The 24710-nt window shown below is 35.2% G+C and overlaps 2 protein-coding genes across 10 annotated transcripts; one reads left to right on the top strand and one right to left on the bottom strand.

Annotated features, from left to right (window-relative positions):
* Positions 1–680: 680 nt before the first annotated feature.
* On the bottom strand, positions 681–4989 carry LOC123509896 (polyadenylate-binding protein-interacting protein 2-like). 4 transcript variants are annotated; one of them, XM_045264504.1, is made up of 5 exons: positions 4834–4989; positions 3725–3880; positions 3161–3297; positions 2459–2534; positions 681–2293 (listed from the first exon to the last, which is right to left on the bottom strand). In XM_045264504.1, the coding sequence occupies exons 2-5, from the start codon at positions 3866–3868 to the stop codon at positions 2180–2182; spliced, it is 471 nt and encodes a 156-aa protein (XP_045120439.1). In that variant the 5' UTR covers positions 3869–3880; positions 4834–4989; the 3' UTR covers positions 681–2179. The 4 variants fall into 4 exon arrangements, with proteins under 4 accessions (XP_045120439.1, XP_045120438.1, XP_045120437.1 ...); XM_045264503.1 differs by lacking the exon at positions 4834–4989 and adding an exon at positions 4760–4777; XM_045264502.1 differs by lacking the exon at positions 4834–4989 and adding an exon at positions 4616–4660.
* Positions 4990–5817: 828 nt separating this feature from the next.
* Positions 5818–23459, top strand: LOC123509895 (ectonucleoside triphosphate diphosphohydrolase 5-like). Of its 6 annotated transcripts, none has more exons than XM_045264497.1 (14): positions 5818–5974; positions 12000–12123; positions 12626–12793; positions 14942–15010; positions 16963–17042; positions 17334–17477; positions 17612–17723; positions 17867–18035; positions 18164–18304; positions 18430–18550; positions 18974–19058; positions 19339–19395; positions 19687–19793; positions 20119–23459. In XM_045264497.1, exons 1-14 carry the CDS (start codon positions 5945–5947, stop codon positions 20194–20196), a joined length of 1485 nt encoding a protein of 494 aa, XP_045120432.1. In that variant the 5' UTR covers positions 5818–5944; the 3' UTR covers positions 20197–23459. The 6 variants fall into 6 exon arrangements, with proteins under 6 accessions (XP_045120432.1, XP_045120436.1, XP_045120433.1 ...); XM_045264501.1 differs by lacking the exon at positions 5818–5974 and adding an exon at positions 6472–6628; XM_045264498.1 differs by lacking the exon at positions 5818–5974 and adding an exon at positions 6521–6739.
* The last annotated feature ends 1251 nt before the right edge of the window (positions 23460–24710 follow it).

Genomic DNA, 24710 nt, shown 5'->3' with positions numbered 1-24710 from the left:
TATATATATATATATATATATATATATATATATATATATATATATATATATATATATATATATATATATATATATATATATATATATATATATATATATATATATATATATATATATATATACTTCCTTATTGTAAGTTACCAAATATTCTTATGTTAAACAGCAGGGAATGGCATGCCTAGTTAAGTATGTTCACAGATATAGGTGATGAATATTTCATACTAGAGTGGATTCTTTGTTGTTGAAGGTTTGCTGCAGCATGAGTTGGCACATTTTACATTTATAACATTTCATGCACTGTTATTTTCAACTTTCACCTCACAGCTTGTTATCACATATGAGAATGTCCATTGAGTTTGTTTGAGGAGTGAGGTATAAAAGATTTTAATTACATATTTTGAGAAAGTAGTCCATTGAGGTTATATCTAATACCTCTTTAAAATCTGACAAACAAGGCTTGAACAGGTCAAGTTATCTTCTGTTATTTCATCAAGACGTGTAGATAAACATTAAGGCACACACTTTGTCTTGCCTGAAAGAGAGCCTCCAGCAATACATACAAATTATGTCAGTGCCAACAATGTTCATTTTCAAGTCAACTTGTTTATTTTTCTCATGGATTATCAAATCTCTTGAATTTTCATCTTGCTTCAAAGAACATTCCAGTAAGACACCATACATATGCCGTTACAAAATTTAATTAAGAAAAGGGAAGAAAAATATACATTGAAATTTACCATATGTGTAATAAATCTATGATAAATATGCTCTTTATCTAGCTATTACACATGTACAAAATCCCAAGAAACCCTTTTAAAGACCAATTTGTTACAATCAATAGTCACATGGATTTAGAAAAAGCTAATTCTATAAGTAATGATGTCCTAAAACAAAAACATGTTTGTACATGATTATCTTTATGGATAAATGTCAAGGAATTTCTTCCATTAGCTCAAGATACATTAACAACATTTTTTTTTAAATAAGTATTTAGTGAAACTTTTCTTTCAATGAAAGACTATCTACACATCAAGCTACTCCCACACCGAGTCACTAAAGAAGTTGTCACCTCATGACCTGATGCATATTAACATTTGAACTTTAGTCTAATCTCAAATAGTGGAGTACTATGGAGACACAAAAAAACAAGTTAATACATAAAGTAAAAGCAACCAAAAAAGAAAACTGCACATATGTGCATTGAAATATCTGATTGTGATAATTGTGGATATTTCTTATTTAGTTGTGCCAGCATACATAAAGTTTCTCTTCATAGATAATATATGAAATTTGATTTCAAAGTTCTAAACTAGGTTTTAAAAGACAAATTTTAGTTTTCGTACATGCTCCTTTGTTTGTGAAATAGCAATTACTTATATAAAATGTGTTGCATATAAAAAGTGTTCTTTCAAAATTGTACTATATAGCAAATCACTTAAGGCATCAACGACACTCACGAGTGATAAAGACTGAAGTATTTCTTATTATACTGAAATTTTTCCATGAATAGTTCAAAGGTATCTGTCAAATCATACCTGAATGAAAGTACACAAGCAATTAAAATCATATCAAAGATCAAAAACAGCACTAGGAAGGGGGAAAGTATCATGTTGCTGTATGGACACTGCTTCAAGATTTTTCATCATCAAAATAGAAAAATAGTACAAACATAATACTCCAGCTGCTTCATTATTATATCCTGACTTGTACAATACTGGCTAAACCAAAAAGGTAAGCCTTAGAGGTTGCAAACTTTTATACAGCCTTACTAAAACTATGCACTGCACATGGGTGACTCAAATAAAGGACTAAAATTTTTTTTTGTCAAATTTTCCCCCCATCTCCATAACCTGAACTAAGCAGTCTCAACTAAATCTAAAATATATACATTTATATTATTTTTAATAAATTTTCATTGCCAGGCTTGCACATTTCTTGATAAAAAAAAAAACAATTTTATATTCTAGAAAGAATATAAAAGTTTGTTAACTAAGTAAACTATTTAACATTTAGTGCAACAACAGTTTCAACAAAACTAAATGTATTTTAATTAAATTTATATTTGTAAATGTAGAAACCTGGCAATTTAAGACTCCACTCTATGAATATCATTCCTTTATAATTACAGCCACAGAACACATAGCTAATGTCTCCATGACATACAGAGAGAACCAAACAGTCAGGGTGAGGTGGCTTTTCCGTTAGTGCTTCCCTGCACCAGAACGGCAGTTTTTGCTGGTTGAGAAACACTTTGTCCCGGAACAAACTCAGCAGCATAAGGGTTCAGATTACTCTAGAAGGATAAACAAAAATCAATAAATTAACAATACTGCAAGTAAGTAATATTTTATATGAAAGCTATATATGTATGAACAAAAGTTTTGTAATTTATGTTAAAACATAGCTATTAATGCACAAATGTTAATCTTTTGGCTGAGAATGATTTTAAATTCCTTACCTTGGCTGCTACATCATCTCTCACACCCATTTTCTCCATGCTTGATGCCAGGTCTGTTGTTGTATTGTTTCTTATCCTAAGGAAGAAAAATAAATAAACAAATAAAATTAAATAAATAAAAATAATAATAAATAAATAAATAAATAAATAAATAAATAAATGAATAAATAAATAAAAACAGCATAAAACAATTGCCCCTGATATGGCAGCAACTCAGAAGTTTTTCTTCAACACTTTTATTTATGCTTGGATTTTATTACACCAAAATTATAAAGGAATTATATAATTCCATTCTATTGCTTTAATTGCCTGTGTATCTAAAGTTTTTTGTTTCTTTAATCTATCCCATGGTTTTGATTGATGCTTCACAATGAGTCACAATTACACAACAAAGCTTCTAACATATCTATTGTCCCTTAATTCCCCTTTAAATAAGAATATTTCCCATTTCTTTCAAGATAGAACAATTCTTAGTCACCTCCTCTGACTGGGAAGCTTCTCAGATTACATCCCATGTATTCAATATTAGGTAAACTGGGTCTGCAGCTACTAAAGAAGAAAAAAAACATTAATACCACTGCACAGCCCAAGATTAGAGCCTATTACCTCTTGGTGACTACTCCATCATCACTACTAGATACATAAACAGAAAGTATTGAGGAACAAGTCTTCCTAACCATGCTGCACTTGCACAACACTTACTTGTCCTGATAATACTGGTGATAGTAAACAGTGTCCCTTTCTTCTTCCTCAGCTAACATACGGCACAAGAACTCCTCTTCGTCATCTCTGAGGTTACTGGGGTCCTCCATCATCACTTGAGACACTTCACATAGTACCTGCAAAAACATGGTAATGATAAACACTACCATTTTCTGATCCAAATACTGTTAATTGTTAGTTCATCAAAATATGCCAAAATATTTGGACTCAACTGAATGATTAAGACTTCCTGTGTACAATTTCATATGTAAAATCTCTACTAGTAACTCAAAGTGTAGCATACCAATAAATACAAGTGTAAAATAATAATTCATACATTTCAAATAAAAATTCTACATTGAATTATTTGTATTATTGTATGCAATACATGCAATACACTTGGAATATGAGTAGTTATCTATTTTATAGGCCATTTATGATTCAAAATTCTTAATAGTGATACTAAGTTAGGAACCTCCTCACATCCAAATCAAAAGTTCACTGAAATTATATACAGTCTCATTCATACATTAACCACACATTTAATTGATTAACAAGTCTTGCCTCTCTGTCAAATGCCTCCAGGTCTTCCTCAGCCATCCACATGAACTCAGAGAAATCAGGCTCTGGATTGGAGTTCATCCTGCCACTGGTGCTATTGCTGCCGATGGACTGGATGCCCTCCTTGTTGTCGCTGGGTAGGTGCATGGAAGGAACCACCTGTAAGTAGATACGTACAAACATTATATACATTAATGTTTATTGTATGTCTTTGTCAATAATTAATGAAACAACTACATGTTGTGGTAGTATGCTCACTATACTTTGTCTGTGTGCTCATCTTTTTTTTTTATTGCAGATTTTTTGTTATTTTCTGGTTTTCTGGAACCAATTATTTGCAATAAACACTTTTACATAGGAACCAATTATTTCCATTTTCAAGGACCCTACTGTACTAAAATTTCTCTTAAACATAAAATGAATAAACATTCAGTTGTAGATTACAGTTCAACCTTTCTTTATTTTCTCTTTCAATAAATAATTTTCCAATATCAAAATGGTAGAATAAAGTTTTGTCCCAAGCCATTTAACGTGTTATTAATGTTATTTTCTTTCAAGTGGAGTACATAAGTCCAATGAAATAAACTGATTTAGTTTATTTCCCAGCAATGAATTTCATGGCGCAATTACTTAAATGAACACATGCTTTAGCAAATTAGGATTCACTCTTTCATGCATGGCACTGATTATGGCATTCAGTACAGTGGTGACAATGTGTGGTGCACCCATCAACACACCACGCACCACCTGGTAACAAGGTCGTCATTGTGGAACTTGTTTAGCAAGTGTCAAAAAATCATGCGTAGTCGCTTACGTACTAAAGTCTTGCACGCGTCAATATTTCCATGCACGGTGTTGTCGCAGTACAGATAGTTTGCGACACATTTTTCTCACGGTTGGCTGCAGCGTGTGTGCTCGCGCCATAAATAAATGGTCCCCCGAGAAGGTGGCCTACATGCCAGCCAGAGCCAGCTGGTGCGGGGCTGTCCAGCCTGTCCCTTCTACTGTCTCCACGTACATGTTGACACATTCACTCACCATGCTGTACTCTCAGCAAGGCACGGCCACCGTCTTGCACACCAGTACATTAAGATCGAGTAGCTACAACTTACGTAGTGACAGATGCCAAGCAGATAAGAGAGGAGAACGACCTCCCGCAGCTTCACACAGCACAGTGTTTTTCCTGCTTGGCGGAAACTTCGCTACTGCCTCGCTCGGTCCCTCTGTTTCACAGAACTCCATTTACGAGCTTCCTCGGCAGTCTTCTCTTTCCTGCCTCCCATTAGCCAGTTCCAATAATTATTTTCGTTTCTACAATGTCGAAAAACTTGTAAGTATATTACAAGACAGAAGGAAAAACTGAGAAAGCATAATGTAGCTGCAGTTTCATGGTTAGCACCGTACTTACTTCACCGATATTTATTTAGTCGCAGTTTCTGGGATGGTGATATATTGATGTTTTAAGGTTCTTTATTAATCATAGTAAACATGTAGGTTTAAATATGTAAATAATGTGGCACAGAAAGGTTGCCATCAATCATTACTAGTCTGAGTAATGATGCCAGCCTTCGTGTTTCTATGTAAGGTGCTGCCATCTGCTTCTATTTCATTTACTCTTCCTGCCTTTTTATGTAATGCAAAGTAATAGTGAATGGAATATATTGTGTGGGAGTTCTCAAGGTAGTGAAAAAAATATTGTTATTTTAGATCTAATTTATCTACATATTGAAGACAATGAAAATACTTATATAAACAACACACATTTCGTTTTTAAACTTAACTATTCTAATCAATGCAGCGTGGTCGAGATGTGGCACGATATGCTTCTCTAAGTTGATATAGTTGCTGATAGGTATTGATCCCATACCACCCATATTAGCACGACAAGTTCTAAGAGCATGTCATCAACAATAGTGGGGATTGGAAGCGATTGGTAGTATATATCTCGTTTCACCCCTATCCATCTTGAACATCCCGCCAACAACTTTCACTTTTCATGATGTAATTAGACCTTTAAAACCCCAATAATTCGACTTTCACTCAATGTTCCTCTCCATCTAGGTAGCCCATTGGCATGTCCACAACTATCAGGTGCGAAGGGAACTATATAATGTTCACTTCAGACGTGGCAGTTTACTACCTACGGTACCTGTGTTATCCGACCTTTTATTTATTTATATTTTATAAAGCAGTAGGTTATACAGCCAGTAGTATTCATCTGAAATGAAGCAAGTATATCCACGCCTTTATATAGTAAGTATATGTATGGAGTGCATATTTTTGGATCGTTTGGTTGTTCTAGCTAGGATTCACAATCACAGCTCAAACAATAGAACTACACACACACACACACACACACACTATACCTAGATAGATAAGGTGTGATAACACAACTTACTTAAAAGAGGAAAGGAGAGAGGGTTATCATGAAGGCCTGAAAGTGTCGTGTACTTTGCCCTTAAAAAAAGTTTGTGTGACGTAAGAATCTCGTCTATCACACGAGAGAGAGAGAGAGAGAGAGAGTTATGTACTGTAGGTATATGTATATGTATAAACAATTAAACATGACAGTCTCTCAGATTAATATTATGCGACATACAGCCAGGTATAAGGATTCATTTGGAGGTCACCATGACACGGGAATGGAGAGAGAGAGAGAGAGAGAGTCACTAATAGCATTTAGGCGATAAGAAAAATGGTCTGTGAGGAGATCAAGAAGCAACGGGGGTGGGCTAATGGAGGAGGAGTAGGGGATGGGGAGGAAGAGGATGAAAGATGGAGGAGGTACGGTCGAGGAGTCGGGAGTACTGGTAGTGGAAGGGTGGTGGTGGTGGTGGCGCGGTGGGCTGGTGGCGCTGGCCGTGAAGAGGAGGGAAGGTGCTGCCGTCACCGTGATGGCTCGAATCAGTACGTTGATACCCCCAGGCAGGAGTGTGTAGGCTGAGGGAGGCTTCTGCTGCTTGGCTAAATACGCTTGTGACCTACAGTGACCCGATGGAGGGAGTAAGGCAGAGAAAGGTCAGTTTTGTGTAGTAAAAAAAAAAAAAAAACTCTGCCTGGTAGATAGGTAGACTTGATGTGTCTTGTATTCATTTAGAGTTTGTTTTATTATGAGGAGAGAGTTTATTTTGTATTTAGTTTGCTGCCTTGTTTGTGTTCGCTTCAGTAAGGCTTGTGTGGAGGATGTTGCAGCCTTCTTGCTCTTGCCATGCGGAATGTGAAATATATTTTTGCATAGGGCTTGATACAATAGTGTTAAGATGTTAGAACGGTACTCTCTCTCTCTCTCTCTCTCTCTCTCTCTCTTCTGTTGGGTTGTTAATACTGATGGCAGTGTTGATGTATGTATGTCATGTTCATTTCAGAATTTAACAGAGATGTGCAGTTGTGATTTTGTCACACCATGAATTTTAAAGTTGCGAACATTAGAAAAAATGGACTGAGTAAAGTCACACTACCAATTTTCTGTGACTTTTGCCATGACTTTAAACAGGAACAAAGATGACTTTTTTTTTCAAATTGTTGCAGCTGGAGAATGGGCTGGGAGGATGTGAAGGAGGAAGAGAAGGATGACCTATAGATGTTAGTTTAGGCTGTGTTTTAACAAAAATTTGGATAGTAAATATGTTTCTTTACCTTATAAAAGCATGTTCTGTTATCACACTAAAGTTAACTTTACAATTTAGCAGAGTCACATAGGGAAAAAATAGTCGCAAAGTTGCAGTCTGGTGGCAAAGTCATAAAGTCAAAGTCACACATGAAGAAATTAAAGTCAGGCCCATCTCTGGAATTTGGAAAAAAAAAAAAAACTTGATTCACTAGGGGGATTCTTTATAATAGGTCCATCCTCCCCCATCCTTTAGATCCCTCAAACAAGCTTGGGCACCTGCTGGGAATAGTTAAGGCTAAGTGCCGCATTTTGAAAACGAAATTTCAAGCCAACCTAACTTTACCTAATCTAACTAGGAGGGTTCTGCTTCTCCTGGACATCTCCCTTAAGGACATTAACTAATTTAAGGGTGGCTTTACCTTCCTGGGACACCTTGTTAAGGAATTAAATACTTATTTGTTGAAGTAAATGCTTTGTTCCAATAATTCATTAGTGAAGAAACATTATAGTTAATACACCAGAATTAACAGATACTTTCATGGAGTTTTATTTTGGTTAGTTATTTTCTCAACATTTCTATGAGAGAGAAAGAGAGAGAGAGAGAGAGAGAGGTTAAACTATTTAGTACAGTAAAACACATCTTTCTACATACAGTCATCTACAATGTGCTTGTGCCCAGCCATGCAATTACTCATGCCTTTCTTTTATTGCATGAAAATTAGCAGCACATCAGAATTGTTTCCCTTAAATTTGTTTGCTTGTAGTCTTAATTAACTGACAATTTACATCATGTAGTCTTTTTACTTTACCCCTTTATGATGTAGGAATTGAAATTACTTGACATTTTGCCATGTAAATTTGCTTGTTGTTGCCCTTGTATGTAAGTTGCATTTTCTCTGTAATCTAGATATTTATGAGGTAAGAAAAAAGAAGGGAAAATAAATTGTCATAGTATTTATTAATAGCTAGAAATGCTGCCAGTTAAATAGCTATTATTTTGCTTTATTTGGTTTGGCTCATGCACCTGTGGATACAATTTATCTTATGATTTTATGTTTTATGTCGTATTTATAGTTTTTCACTTCCAATAAACTCACGTTATTGATTTATTGATTACCAACTCAGATAAAGATGCTAATGTACAGAATTGTAGAGGTCAAACCATTAGCATCCAAACAGTCAGTTGGTACCTGTCAGTTATGTGAGTAGAGTTTTTAGTGAGATTAATTAATGGAGGTAGTTATATATACAAGGATTGCTGTATTAAAACAATAGTGTCATGAAATTTTGAAAAGTGAATTGACTTAATCCCTTCTGAAACTCTTTATTATTTCATTAGTACTTTGAGTGTCATTCCATTCACCACACTTTTATATAAATTCAAATACAGTGCATATCTTAACAGTTTTGCAATTAGATGCAGCAATAAATTAGTATACCCTTGCTGCATCATGTTTCCTTCCTATATCCAATCAAGTCTGGTGATTGTTGAGTTGCCCATTGCAGCAGTTGAGGCCACATCTTGCATTCACAACTCATTTTTCATTAATCCCATCATGTACATCCAATGTTCTACAGATGTCCCTCTTTCATCCAATACTTCCTTTATGTTCCCATTAAGAAAGTATCATATGGCATAATGGTTAAGGTGGTGAGTGTGGGATGAGGCAGACATTCACGCGTAGGTTTGAATCCCACCACGTGCAGCCTTATAAACTTGGCCATTTGTCGAGTGGTTTAAAGTCACCTACATATCACCTTAATACCCATGTTCTAGGTAACTACACCAAAGATGCATTTGGGTGGTGATATGAGCCCTAATATGGTTACCACTATAAATAAAATTGCCTGTGCCGCTAATGGGTGGAAGCTGAACAATGCTTCTTTTACATACTATTCAAGTATACCTACAGGCGCTATAGGCCATAACATAAAATATTCTCTCAGCAGCGATATTTTAAACTCATTTCTATCTTTAGAAACTTTAGATCAAGTCTATTTCCCTACATATATCCCTCTTCTTTCATTATTCCCACTTCTAGATCAGCCAACTTTTTTTTTACATCACCTTTTGGTACTATCTTGTTCCTCGTCATGCACAAGTGTTAATGCACACCTTTATCCAATGCCTTACCCACATTTATTTCAATGTCCTCCTTTTTGCTGTCCCTTTATTCCATGTTTCAGCTTCAAATAGTCCATAGCACTGTTCCATTAAGCAGCTTTTTTTTTTTTTTTCTATGCCTTTCAGATGATTCTAATCCTGATGCTTTTCACTCCTTGCTAAAGCAGTGTTACTTCATTCATTCTAAACCTTATCTCAGTATCTTTTTTTTCATGAATAGCATGTATTGATTATGGATGTTTGAAAGAACCTACCTCGTCAAGTAACTTACTCAAAACTACTTTCCTATGTACATTCTTTTCCATGCTATCTTTATAGATTTTATTACTTTAACTCTTACTTTCATTCACTATTGCCTTCTTGCAGTCTATCTCCTAAGCTCCTCTACCAGAAGTTTCAACTTTTTTTTTTTTTTTTTTCTAAATTAGCTGCTATTATCTTCAAACATTTTTTTCCAGACTTCATTTTAGTAGCAACATCATTCATGTAAAAATTAGTGAGTGAATCAGGAAATGTGTAATGATTTTTTTTTTTTTTTTTATTAAAATTGATATTTTTATGACCGCTAAACAAGTTTTTAACTCCTACTTATCACCACAGATGTTGAGACATTTATTTACCTTGTTTGATCCCTGTAAGTAGTTATTTCTTTCAATGAACAGTTGTAATATAATGATACCATGCTCATCCCATGCTCTTCTCCAGAGAATATAGGGAATGTGGCAAGATTTTCAGTGGTAAATTTCTGAAAGATTAAATGATGTACATAAATTTGATGATAATTATTCAACAAGTCTTGTAATTATTGAATATACATTAAAAGGAAACAGAAATAGCAGTTAAGTAACTAGTACTATTATATATGAATAAGTAGCCAAGTAGATGGTTCATGGTTTAAAGGTAGCTGATAGTTTACAGATTATTTCTCTATGGGCAACAATTACACTTGAGAGTAACATTAATTGTCATCATTGAAGGTGTCATGAAACTCCAGAACAGCTGTGAGTGTGCAGGTGTGCTCACACCTGAGTAAACTCCCTGAGGTGTTGGTTGTTAGGTGAAGTGAGATGAAATGACTCCAGGCAGTTTTCTCAGTGTAGTGGTGGTGATATATTGTGGTCCTTATTACCAAAGATATACTTAGTGTTTGTTGTTTGATACCATTTAACATAGGCTTGGTGGATATATTTTAAGAGGGTTTCAAGCATTTTATTTTTACATGAAACTACAAAGGACAATAAGTTCAATTATTCTCAAAGTATTGGTGTTACATTAGTGAAGGCATTTATGTGTTAAAGAAAAAAAATCCCATATTCCTTTTGTAAAAGAACATACATATGTGCTTAATAACACAAATGCTATTTAGTTTAGCTAATGCAGTCTACCTTTATTATTTCACTTGTGTACTTTTCTCCAATCCTGCCCCTCAGATTTTTTTGCTTTACCAACACAGTAACATAACATTTTGTGGGAATCTTGTATAGTTTTCTATGGCATAGTACTACTCTGTGGATTAGGAGATGCCTTTTGATTGTTTAATTATGTCCCTGTGACTCTAGTATGTATTTTGGTCTATGACTAGTGAAGTATGATATTATGAATGTCTAATAAGAATGTTAATACAGCAAGAACATTACATCATGAGCCAGATGTTGGTACTACAATAGTATCTCAGTTCTGAAAATAATGATCTAACTTTAATTGCATTCATAGTTGTTCTGAAGACAGAAGTTTATCCTTTATTAGAAAGGTATCTTACTTGGATACACTTTGAAGTGTAAGGATTAGTGAGAGCCACTCTGTGCTGGTGCTTTTAGCTTTCAAAGGATGCCTGACAAGCACCATGCCAATGGTGTGCGGGCACGGAACATCGTCTCCAAACGCCATGTCTCCATGCCTCTGAAGGGACATATGGGTGAAGATCTCCACATCGATGTGGAAATGGTATATAAGTTTCTGAAAATTTTTTAAGGAAGTGATAAGGTTCACCCATATTATAGGTTTGGGTTCATGTATAATGTACTGCATCAGTGGTCTCTTGCACTGGTCCTCTCTTCCTCTATAATCTACTGATCACCAACTCACTACGTGTCTCATTCACTGTATCCGTGTTGTACTGCATAAAAAATCTATATGAAAATGCAAAATAATTGAGAAATGTGTCCAAGTTATGAACAAATTTTTGACAACTAATATTACACAACATTATACTCCTGAACTTTAGATTTAGATTTAGATTTGCATGTTAGAGCTGTCATTGCTCCAGCACCATTCATTTATAAATGTTTGTCAGTAGTTTGTGTTTGTGTGTACCATGACATGATATCATTGCAAACTCTATTTATGTTAAAGGATAATTTTGTGTATACTTTTATAGATAAAAAAAAGTGGATGATAAACTCTGAGTTTCAATATAAATAAAGAAAAAAAACTTACATGTTATTGAAAAATAAAACAGAGTTTTCATTTGTAGCAATGATCTATACAGTGTGTGTCTTATACTGTTAATGGACAGGTGTCATGTGTAAGTTGCTTCCTCACAGACTGGAGGTGACCCTCTGCTCCACAAGAAGGCTGCTCCTCCTGGAGGCACCATGAGCTCCTTCAGGCTGATACGTTTCCTCTTTTATGGCATCACTGTGTGTCTTGCTTTCCTTCTCATCTTGGGTGAGATATATTTACTTATTTTGCTTTTTGATGAAATTGGTAATACAGAGATTGTTTATCTTATATTTAGTATTTATGACTTGCTTAATCTGGACATCTTATTCTCTCTCTCTCTCTCTCTCTCTCTCTCTCTCTCTCTCTCTCTCTCTCTCTCTCTCTCTCTCTCTCTCTCTCTCTCTCTCTCTCTCTCTCTCTCTCTCTCTCTCTTTTTCACCCTCTCTTGCTGAATACTTTATCACTGTTCTTCCATTTCACAAGGTTCCATATTGTATTAGAACATCATTTCTTTTTTTAATTCACTAGATGATGCCTCTCACTTGCTTATTCCAGTTCTTTCTACTTCTGCTTTAAAGACAAGATGCCTCCCACAGAATTAAGGACACTTAAACCAAATATTGGCTACATGTTTTGATTACCACCATAATAAACAAAGAATACATTATTTGTAAATCATGGCTAAAAGTTATAGCAAAAGATTGCTTGAATTGCTTTGTTTTGATAGTGACCCTCAACAACACCTGGCCACTCAAGAGTGCTGGGCACACCACCAACTCCCTGGACCATGTCTCAGTGGCCCTTGGAGTGCAGGAAAGAACCCACGCTGTTGTCCTCGATGCTGGATCTACTGGATCTCGGGTGTTGGCCTTCACGTTCTTCAAGAGTCGCTCAGGTTAGTCTTGGCTTTGGTTGTGATGGATCATTAAAATTGAGTGATTTTGATTCAACATTTTTCAAGTTGTTTGTAGAAGTTAAAGCAATAGCTTGTTCATCTCAGTGTTTCATAACATTTTCTAAGCTCAACACTGCCATGCTCAGACAGTCCAGCATTCTGTATTGAGTAAGTCTTAGATGCACAGCTCACTTGTTGATATGGTTACCTTGATTATAGTTACTATGGACCTATAATGTAAATAATAAATATTTCTCACTGTTTTATAAGAGATGTTATTCACAAGCAGAACCAATACAAGAAATTTACATGAGTGGAGGTATGTTGGGGAAAGACACACTCCATAGGACAGCATCTTACAAGTAATCCAGCTATCCTAATGTGCTGCTTTGTAGTACCTGGCTTAAATCAAGTCACATTTTCAGTCTCCTCTGGATGTGTTAGAACTCAAAGTTATGAAACACTGGCATAGCTATGAATTTTGTGTGGTTTTATATCTGGATGTGTTTCCCATGTTCCCTATATGGTTTTTCATTGACGTTAAAAAAAAGAGGGAGGAAATTGAATTTCTTGTTTAATAACCTATTGTTGAATTACATTATTTGCTAACCATCCTTTTGTTGCTGTTTTGTAGTCACATGCTTTGTTGATCCAAGCCTTTTTATAAGTCTTTGTGCCTATGAAGTTCAGGGCTTGAATTTTCTATGCATTGAAGTTAATGAATAGTCTTATTTGTTAGATGTATGGAAACCAAATTGGAAATAGTGTGTATTTTAATAACAAAAATCTTTAAGATATGCATGCAGTAACTGGAAGTTCTATTAACTGAATTTGAATGATTTGGAATAAGTTGCAGGTTATTCTTACAAACATGATTGTAGTACTATGAGTATCGGTGCACTATATGTGAGAAACATTATGAGTTTACAGAATGAAGGAAACAAAAACCATGTGAGACCAGCACTTGACTGGTAATTTTTTTACCCATAGTACTTAAAAAAATAATAAATAAATAAAAATAAGATAAATAAATAAATAAATAGAAAACAAAAACAAAAAATAACACATTAGTGCATACAAAGACTCTTATAATTAGGATAAAGGGTTAGTTTTTAGTTTGCTTGAACATTGGTGAGCACAAGCATTGTAGCGGCATTTAAACTACCCTTGTAATGCAGTGAAACTACCATAGTAAGTAGCAGCCATTCAGCTTCTCTTGTTCCTAAAGTAGATATGATTTGCAGGCCTGTCTTGTTTTGTTGACAAACTGTATTAATTTTTAGATATGTCTATTTGAATTACATGGTTTCTTTTGCTATTTACTTTTTCAGTGTGTGTGTGTGTGTGTGTGTGTGTGTGTGTGTGTGTGTGTGTGTTTCTATTCACTTAGTTGTTAGTGTTTTCAAAATTCTACCACTTAGAATGCATTTAGCTTTTTTTTTATCCTGCTTTTCAATCTTTATCCAGTGCAAACTAATAGGTGTTTATACATTGCATCCTTTCTGCCTCCAGTCAATATATTCTGTGTTTGCATATATGTCTATGATTGTGTGTGTGATACTGTTAGACGAGGCAAAATCTGAAAGGATGTAAGATTTTTACGACAACCTGATGGGTTCCAAGAAATACAATTCAAAGTAGAAACAGTGCAAACTTCACAGAGTCACCACTCTTGATTTAATTTGAACTGTGGAGTATCTAATATGGGGTAATAATTGCTTAGTTTTGCTTTCAATGACGTATATAGTCAGTGTTTATATTAGACATCGGTAGTTACCTGTGATTTGCTGCTATGTGATGTCTTGTGTTGGTGTCATGGTGTCTGAGTCATGTTAGTTTCTGCCTCAATGGTGGGTAGTGAGCTGAGCTATAGCAAATGACCCTCAGTCTTTACTCTACTTCTGTAAATAACTTAGGCTCCTTTGGCATTCTTGAATGTTAACATTTTTCATAGTGAATCAGAAAATTTTTCTCTGTAAATAATTTTCTTGTATATAATCATGTTTATTTTTTGGTTTTGCTTTTGAGTATTTGACATGAGATAAATGTATTTTTTTAAGTAAAGTACAACTAATGAGAAAAGCCACGTTGCCCAGCAGGGTGTGGGAACCATTGGTTTTGTACAAACAGGTTTGATGCTGTTAACAGGTGGAGGGGATGGCAGAAATGTGGTGGCCAAGGGACCACTTAGCTTCATCGCAAATAACTCTTCTTATGGTAAACTTTGTCTTCCTTCTTATTCATTCCTTATCCTTCGTTGCTCGAGTCCATGATGGGCTTGACTGGCCTCCATTGCTTCTAGCCTTACCTTCAGTTACTCCAATGAATGGCTTGGTACTTAACACATACACTAGTCAATAATGTTGATGTCACTGGGAAGTATTAGTATCCTGATTTGAATGAGCCCGGCTGCCTGTCACCAATACCCTGATTCTTTGTAACACATCTTATCCTTTGTTGATCAGTTTATTTCATAGTAGTGTGCATGGATAGAAACATGAGCAGATTTGACACAGGTTAATTTGTAGTTTATTTATGTCTTCAAACTGCAACATTTAAAGAGTTTTCTTATTTAGAGATTGTAGTTTGGTGTATTTAATTACCAGAATATAATACCATATTTACTGAATGCTGAACATTTACTGTAGATACCTGTTCTTGATACACAGTTATTCCTATATCTTGAAATCAAATACATATGCATAGTCATGCACATTGTAAGTAGTTAGTATATTAAGCATCTTGTTTTCAGTCTCTTCTTTGTCAGCAGGCAAGAAGTGATACTGTCTTGGATTGTTTTTATGTAATAGTATAGGAATAGCTGTCATTGCTTATTCCTTAGATACCCTGAAATGAGTCAAGTTGATTAGGTTTCTTTCCTTTCTCAGCTGCAGTTTCGGTCTGTACAAACTTGTGTGAGTTAAGCACTAATTGGTGTTTATCATTTATGTCATAAACAACAATTATCTTGAACATGGAGATTACCTTCCTTTTCATGAATACAAATACACTTAATCAGTGATCTTCAGGCAAAAGTAAGAAAGTGTTCTTCTATTATATTGGGCATCAACTTTCTTCCTGCAACACATGGAAGTGACCACTAAGCTTGTCTATCACACATATATGTACAGTACATCACTTCTTTGTGGGAGCACAAGGTATTTCTTAGGCATAGGGTGTACTGAAAGCCTGCACAATCTCATCATTCTTGTGTAATCTTATTTATGATTATTGGCTATCATTTATCTGATTTACGTAGATAGTGATTTTTTCATTGTCATTGTTCTTATCAATTATAAAAGTTTCCATCACACAGCCAACTCTTTCTACTATTAAAGTTTTTATCAGCTATCTGTCTGTGTACATCTGAACTAGTTTTGAGGGAATGACTGATGGAAGTTTTCATTTGCATTCCTTCCATATGTGCCAAAATCCTTTCATTCTCTTATTATCTCAGCAATTTGTCTTCCTATTTCATTAGAAGGCATCCTGTTGCTCATGTATACTTTATCACTCTGTCATTCTTTGCATTCCACTGATCTTTTTCATTTATGGTTATTGTCTTTATGCTCATCATCCAAGCCTTGCACAAGTTGTCAGCCAGATAGTATGTGGCCTTGTACATGTATATTTTAGGACATCTTTTAATGGCTGTAATATAATTACATCATGGGATTGGTCAGCTTCAGTACACCCAACATTATTGTTCATATTTATTTCTAGTTAGTGATTTGCTTTAAGATGAGCATCACAGTTTTGATAAGGTTTTCCACATTTCAGTAGCTTTAATTTAATAACCTGCTCACATGCCATTGTGAAAGCTGTTACTCCCTCTACATGGAGATCCACAGACCGCTCCACAAATACAATTGCTTCATTTGTAAAAGTGGTCCATGACCTATACTTGGGGCAGCATCCAAGAAAGGAACAAGGACAGAAAAGTTATAATTTTTTTTATAGAACCACAAAAGTTCCCTGTAGCAGAATTCAACCACCTTCCTCTTGTCCTTTTAGTTATCTTCTGGCTTCCTTACTTAGAAGAAGTATGAAGATGTATTCTAAATCTAAATCATAGTGTCTGTTGAAAACAAATGTGTATGATTTATTGGAAATTTGTCACATTTGAATTGCCTATATATTCTGTGGTCTAATGCCTTTTATCCATACAGATAACTCCCTCAAGCTTGACGATGAACTCTGGCATGAGGTGAAGCCAGGGTTGTCTAGTTTTGCTGATGATCCTGTCAAGGTATATCACTTGGAGTTCTATTTATGACATCCATCCAACTTCATATTTTGAAAAAGAAAATTTTTATTCTCAGCTGTTCATTTCAGACGTGCTTTGTATATACTTTGCTGCCTAGAGTCGGTTTCCATTCAAATGACTGGTCATGGGCCTTGTGACTGTTCAGTGGCAAAATTCATGTTGACTTCCTGTTCAGTCTGGCTTTAAAAAAAGTATGCAAGTTTGTTTTTAAAGATTTTTTTCTTTGTAAGATGCATAACCATTTAATTTCTATTTTATTCTTTTCTGTTTCAGGGTGCTGAGTCCCTCCTTCCTCTGCTGAAGCTGGCTAAGGAGCGCATCCCAGAGCAGTACTGGAGCTCCACCCCACTGGTCCTGAAGGCCACTGCTGGGCTGCGGCTACTGCCTGATGAGAAGGCTGAGGCTCTTCTATTGGAGGTAAGGCTTGGCTGTACACAAAAGTTGATAATCTTTTTTCATTACTAACTACCCTTAGGTGTCATCTTTTTCTGTTTGTATGTAAGCATTAAAACACAACAACATGCTCTGCATCTAAATTATCTTCTACATAGGTGAAGAAGGTGCTGTCCAATTCCGGTTTCCACACCACCGAGAACTCCGTTGGGATCATGGATGGCCGAGATGAGGGAATTTTCTCTTGGTTCACAGTGAATTATTTATTGGGTAAGTTAAAGTAAAGTGTAGTAGTGCATATTAGTGTTGTTTCATTCAGTATGTATAAGTATTCATGCCATATATATGTTTGAATATCCTGTCTCTCCATAATCATATCATTTTAATGTGGTATTTTTATGTTTTCCTGCCAGACCGTATCACTGGGACACCCAAGGACACATTAGTGGCCTTGGACTTGGGTGGAGGTTCAACTCAGATCACCTTTGTGCCTATGGAGGATGACACTGTAAGAGGCACCCCAGCAGACTACCTTACAACCATCTCCCTTCTGCACAAGAATCTCAACCTTTATACTCACAGGTGACTCGGTAATTCATTAGTCCTAAGGAAGCTATATACAGTACTTGTAGTGTAGTAGATAGTCATACTCATTGTCAGCAGTTAAATTCTATTCTTATCTGATAACTAGATTTGTGTATTATTATTAGTTACCTGGGTCTGGGTCTGATGGCGGCACGCAAAGCCATCCTGGTACAGCACCGTGGTGAAGATGGCATCATACACTCACCTTGCGTCAACCCCATTGTGGACCATCAGTGGACCTATGGAGGGGAGACCTACACTATCAGGTAAGCTTAGCAGTTAGATTTTGCATTTTTATTTATCTTTACATGGTTGATTGCCTGATGTGATAAGCACAGTATATACATAGTATTCAGCTGAAAAAATACTTGCAAATCTAATCCCTCAACAGAGGTCCTGAGGTGCCCAAGTACCAGGAGGTGCGAGGACAAGCAGGGCGGCTGAGTGAGAACCGTCCTGTTGCTGATTACAAGGAGTGTGTCAAGACCTGCATGGCCATCATCAAAGAACAGGTGCTGTGTGTTACTACCATTGTGCTTAGATATCTGATGGCTTTTCTGTTTACTATTTGGTATTTCTGTAATGGTGCCTACACCCACCATGAAGAACATGGGCATATGTTCATAAATGCTTTCAAGATAGGTGATAGTTTAAAAAAAAATTTGCATCATCAGAATGAAAGAAATGAGGACCTGACGTTAGAAATAGTTCTGATAGAAGAATAGAGTACTTCAAGATATGGAATGAAATCTCCAAGACTATTTATCAGGTTTTATCTTCAAAATAGCTGATGTAATGGCAAGACATAAAACATCACCCTATGTTCTATTCTTTGCAGTTCTTCACCTATTAACCTTACTTCCTTTCTTGAAACTTTTAGCAACTGTCAGTAGTTTCTCACCTCATGAAACTGAAGTTATTTGTTTCCTTTCCAGGTCCATGCACCCAAGGAACTCAAGGCAAGAGAAGTCATTGCCTTCAGTTACTTCTTCGATCGGGCAACAGAGAGAGGATTAATAGGTGGGCAGTGAAGCAATCTGTCATCTGTTTGAAGCCTCATCTTTCATGCTTATTTTTTTTATTATTTTTTTCTAATTAATTAATTAATTTATTTTTTTTTTTTATTCATTTTTTTAATTTATTATTATTATTATTTTTTTTTTATTTATTTATTTTTTTTTTTTTTTTTATTTATTTATTTATTTATTTATTTATTTTTTATTTTTTTTTTTTTTTGTGTGTGTGTACAGACAAAGATGGTGTAAGCATAAAAGACATAAGATTTTTCTCCACTTCACAGATCCCTTCAAAGGAGGAGTTTTGACAATGCAGGAGTTGTTGAATGCAGCTACACAGAGTAAGTATTATTTGTTAAATGCTTGAAAGCCTCTGATCATGGATGAAGTAGATGCACCTCAGTGGACTTTTATTTACTTTTTATTTATTTATTTATTTTTCCTTGGTCCGTGCCCATCTTACCGAAAAGAAAATAAATGAATAAAATAAACCATAGGTAAGAGAAATAATGTACATCTCTTGATTATGTGTTTCCTCTCTCTAGCACACTGTATTCTTGTCTTACATACAGAATCATAGAAGTATCACAGCATAGAAAGTACTTTGATGTGCATGTTCTACCTTGTTACAGCCTGCAGCATCCCCAATGTGGAGCAGCCTCTTGCCTGCCTGGACCTCACCTTCATCACCACTTTGCTAACATCAGGTTATGGCCTCCAGGGAACCAACACTCTCAAGGTTAGTCTCTCTTATATTCTCACCTCTTCATAGACTTCAAAGAGATTCATGAATTTTTCTTGTTTTCTTATGGTGTTAGATACTTGTTTAAGTGTCAAAATTATAATGTATCTTTCATTTACTATAGAATTCTAATGATTGTGTGTATACTCATGAATTTAATTAGTGCTTATATGTTGCTACCATACATGCATACTAGCAAGTTATATATTCTTACATTAAAGTGACATTCTCTCTCTCTCTCTCTCTCTCTCTCTCTCTCTCTCTCTCTCTCTCTCTCTCTCTCTCTCTCTCTCTCTCTCTCTCTCTCTCTCTCTCTCCATAGCTGTACAAGAGGATAGATAACCATGAAGTCAGCTGGGCCCTGGGTCTGGCCTTCCATGTGATAAATAATGGTATATAAGAAGAGTGTGCTGTTGCTCGGCACTGACTGTTGGATGAATTAGTGAGAGTGTGATTCTCATTAAGTGTTACTTCCTTGATATTGTTATGTATTTTAGCTGCTCACTAGTAATCGTCTTTAGATGTAATCATGCATCACTCAACCATAATGATTAGGAAGTATTGTGATAGCAGAAGACAGCTGTGGGAGGGTTTTAATTAACTAAACTTATTTTATTTTAATGATAAATGAACCTCCTATAATGATTTTAGAATTTGTGTGGGGAAGAACGCATTCATAGAAAATATTTCCAGTTTTACAGTCTTATATATCAGTGAAATTATTACCAGATTGGTAATTATATATATTTTTAACAAAACAAGAAGCTCATTAGATTTTCTGGAAGTTGCACATAGTTAGAAGCATGACAAGAAGTAATTAGTGTAATAACTGAGTCTTGTTGATAATTAGATCCACAGTGTAAAGCATCAGCAGTGCCATCATCGTTATTAATATGATCATCACAAACCTCACTATCTGTCTCTCTTTTTTTTTTTTTTTTTTTTGCTGCTGCTTGTTTTATGGATAACACAGTAAGTCTAGGATGAAAATCAATAATTCAAGACTCATACAGATAGCCAGAATGAATGCTTCTCAAATTCACAGCCTCAATGTTCTGCAGTTCTTTGTCTTAAGTACAAGTTCATCATATTACCATTTGAAATAGTCTCGTGTCTTGAAAGAAGGAAAATTATATATCAAGGCATGATATTTGTGATTAGTCATGTCATTATGTGTCTGCAAGGCACATTCCTTGCATAACATGAATCAGCCTTGGTCTCCTAATTACCAGGCTGCAGTTAGTGTGATATTTGTTTCCAAAGTCTTTTACATTTTTTTGTCTTCAAGATTTTATCTGTTATAATGTTTGGTTTACCTATAGTCAGCTTTCCTTCTCTATGAAAATATTTAAGATATGTCACCCAATCATTTTCATCTCTATATACACATGATGAAACCAGTGCAGTGTGCATCTCATCTCATCAACAACTTGCCTAACTCCACTCTTGTGGATCACCTCTTAAGATGACTTCACACATCCACCTTACTATGTTCAGATCAGTGTCATCTTTAACAGAGCATGATACATAATTCTCACATAGGAAGGATGCAATATTCCTTTTACATTTAATGAAAAGAATTCAATTTTTTGGGGGGGTATTCATTTCATGTAACTAGATCACTCTCAACTGACTAAAGACTTTGCTTTTACCTTATTTTCTGCATTGATCGTATAACTGTGATTTTTTTGGAATGAAACTCTTGTGCCCAGTGTTGCACTATGAATATATGTAGCTGGTTGGTACAACAAAACATCCAGCAGGTCCAGTTTCATTAAGTGAACTAATTTTTCTTTAGAACATAGCATGTAGTACAGTGTAGTACATGTAGAGCACAGTCTATGCCACATCACCTTTGTGGAGACTAGTTATCATATGTTTGTGCCTCCTTAGCCAGAGTTCTTTCACAGACATTTTAGAAAGAAGTGTGGAGAACAGTAGCATACAGTGCTTTTCTGGACAGTAGAGTAATTTGTGAGTAACAAGAAGTTGAGTTTAGAATATATGCTAAAAATTGTTGCATTAAGTATTTATAATGTCAATATAGTTTTGTGCCAGAAATATTTAACATATATACTTATTATTCAGAGAACTATATTCAGAATGAGAATAATGACAAAGAATGTGAAGGTATAAAGATTTTATGGTTGAATTGATACAGAGAATTTTAAAAGATAATCCCTTATATTGTTTACATTTGTTATTTTTATTGTTTTGAAAAATTGTCAATTTTATTGTAATTTAATCAAAAGAAAACTAAGTGACCATCACTTTGTGTGGTAGCCAAACTTATCATAACCATATGATTACCTCATTGTTATGATGTAAGTAATTGTTGATATTGTGATAGTGCAGTCGGTGGGAGAAAATATTCCATACATATTAAAAAATCCATCTCCAACTGAGACAGAATGCTTTGTTTAATGTCAGTACATTTGCTTGAAACACAGTGGTAATAATAAGATCATTGTTATGAGAAGCTAGTTTAAGACACTTACATGGAAAGCATGTATAGGGAAGTTTATCTACATTTAGTGTTTAGAATTTATTGTTATAATAACATTCAGTAATGGACAAGCATGTACTTTTGATCTTTGGTAATAATTAACAAAAAATTTAGTTTGATTAATAAATACCAGTCATTACAAATGTAAGCCTCAAACTGGAGAAGGTAGATGGCACAAGTAGGAGACAAATAATGTCTTGAAGGTGCTTGCATCCACACTTTCTGAGGAGACATTGCCTGAAAAGTTAAAAGACTGAACCAGAGGTGTAGACTAAACAGGTCATCTGTAATCTGAGCTGAGGTGAGTGATGATGTGGCTGCTTGTTCCAGTGTAGTTGAATCTTACATGTGTAGATGCTTATACAAATTTTGATATAGATTTTCAAGATGATTTCTTTAGTACATAGCAATGTACTAACACAAATCCTCTCCATTATTGTTATTGTTATTGATTATTATTATTATTATTATTATTATTATTATTATTATTCCACAATTGGTGCAAGAGCCTTAGTTCTTGTGATATGTAAGTTGTTTTGAAACTATAGTACTTAAATCTTTGCAGAATTAGTAAAATTGCCAATGCCACAGAAACAAGCACTTGTGTTGGGGTATATCATAGTACACCTGTTGGAAGGTTTCACATCTGCACAGCATTTTCCATTCCAGACATTTAAACCAAACTAATAGAAATGTATTAACAAACTAATGGAAAAACTTATGAAATCTTTCCTGTTCTATTTTTGTTAAATGTATGTGTAAATTAATTCCTATTGACTCAAGAACTGCAATGGTATGCCATATTGATAAGTCTCTGGGAATAATGTTTAGCAGTGAGTCTGATTGTGCCTTAGTGGTGAGTGTTGGGCTGTGTCAAGGCTGGGAAAGTTGAGGGGTGGTGACAGGACAGCTCCTCACTAATTTCCAGCAGAGGCTGATACAGTGTTTTATGTTCTCTGTATTATGTGCACTTGTTATGTATATTCTTTGGATTGTAAGATAAAAAGCTTGGGGATTTCATCACTTTCACTTTTATTTTGTATTTTAAATGGTCCATGCACGTCCTTAGTCTATTTTGATAGATTTGTTCCTGATTAAAGAGTTTAAGGTGTTCAATTTTTTGCATCAGAGAAAATCTAAATAAACTGTTGAATATACTTTTTTCATTTGGGTTATCATATGGTAATGGTTGATGCAACACTGATAGATGGAAACTCTCAACAATCCATCAATCAGAGACACAGACTCTTTACTATCTTAAGATTATCACAGGAAGATTTTGTCATTTACTACTGAATACCAGACTACCCATGGTCAAAATTTATAAGGATCTAACATTCATTTCTTTGTGATCCTGTGAAGTGGCCAAGAGAAGACAGTTAAGGCACCTCAATAACTAACCTAGAAGATAAGATACTAAAGATTTTGTACATGAACAATATGAAAACTCACCTGAATTTGTCTTTCATATGGGTTTTCATGGTTATCCATGTCATTGTTCAGAATACTCTCTCTCTCTCCCACTCCCCTCATCCTAAAATCAACATCCTTCCTTTCTATACTTACTCTACCCAACTATGGCTGATCCCTATCTCAGTATGTCCATTTCCATCACATACTCCATGTAAGTTAAAATCCAGCACCTATTCTACCTTACTATGATCAAACTTACTTGAACACATTGTGACACATGACTCCTGCACACCCATCTATACAGACAGATCCAAATCCCACCAAGGCTCTGGCTGTGCCATCCTCTTTCCCTCCCAACATCTTCAGTTTTATTTACCATCCATAACCAGTGTCCTCACAGCTGAACTCTATGCTGTACTTTTCACTCTAAAACACATTCTTTTCTATCCATCTTCATCTTTTACCATCTTCATTGACTCTGCTAAAATTCTCTATCCCTCATACAGTCTGTGACTTCTAATAACTCTCTAGTCAAAGAAATTCAAGATTGGTTATTCTGCCTCTTTGCCCATAAAAAACATGTTTGTTTGCTGGACACTAAGCTATGTCGGCATCCCCCAAAATGAACATATGGACTCATTAGCACATTGTTATATCAGAAAAGGATATAGCTTTGTGATAGTGACTATCACAAAGCTATATCCTTTTCTGACTACTTCTCTCTCACCCGTACCTACCTTTATAACCGCTGGCAATCCTTTTAGGATGAACTCTCAGAAAACAAGCTCTGCAAAGTTAAACCAAATATTTTGCCATGGTTGCACCCTGAACACGAAAATAAGCATTGAGAAACCATAATCACAGAATTATGTATTGGTCACTTACTACTCACATATTCTCATCTTATACTCAACCTGTCAGTCTCTCAATTTCACATATCCTCCTCACCTGCCCAAAGTACATCACAGCATGTGCTATAGTTTTTCCACATTTAA

Source organism: Portunus trituberculatus, chromosome 27 (genome assembly GCF_017591435.1).
Source record: "Portunus trituberculatus isolate SZX2019 chromosome 27, ASM1759143v1, whole genome shotgun sequence".
Classification (NCBI taxonomy): domain Eukaryota; kingdom Metazoa; phylum Arthropoda; class Malacostraca; order Decapoda; family Portunidae; genus Portunus; species Portunus trituberculatus.
The sequence above is the reverse complement of the archived record's forward strand: the minus strand, read 5'-3'. Positions and strand labels throughout refer to the sequence as shown.

Coding starts and splice junctions, on each gene's coding strand:
- LOC123509896 (XM_045264502.1), bottom strand. CDS start 4,645: ATGGCGCGAGCACACACGCTGCAGCCAACC. Junction 3,881..4,615: donor CACACACGCTGCAGCCAACC/GTGAGAAAAATG, acceptor ATCTACTTACAG/GTGGTTCCTTCCATGCACCT. Junction 2,294..2,458: donor GAGATGATGTAGCAGCCAAG/GTAAGGAATTTA, acceptor TTATCCTTCTAG/AGTAATCTGAACCCTTATGC.
- LOC123509895 (XM_045264495.1), top strand. CDS start 11,284: ATGCCTGACAAGCACCATGCCAATGGTGTGCGGGCACGGAACATCGTC. Junction 18,305..18,429: donor GGGGAGACCTACACTATCAG/GTAAGCTTAGCA, acceptor ATCCCTCAACAG/AGGTCCTGAGGTGCCCAAGT. Junction 19,059..19,338: donor AACAGAGAGAGGATTAATAG/GTGGGCAGTGAA, acceptor TCCACTTCACAG/ATCCCTTCAAAGGAGGAGTT.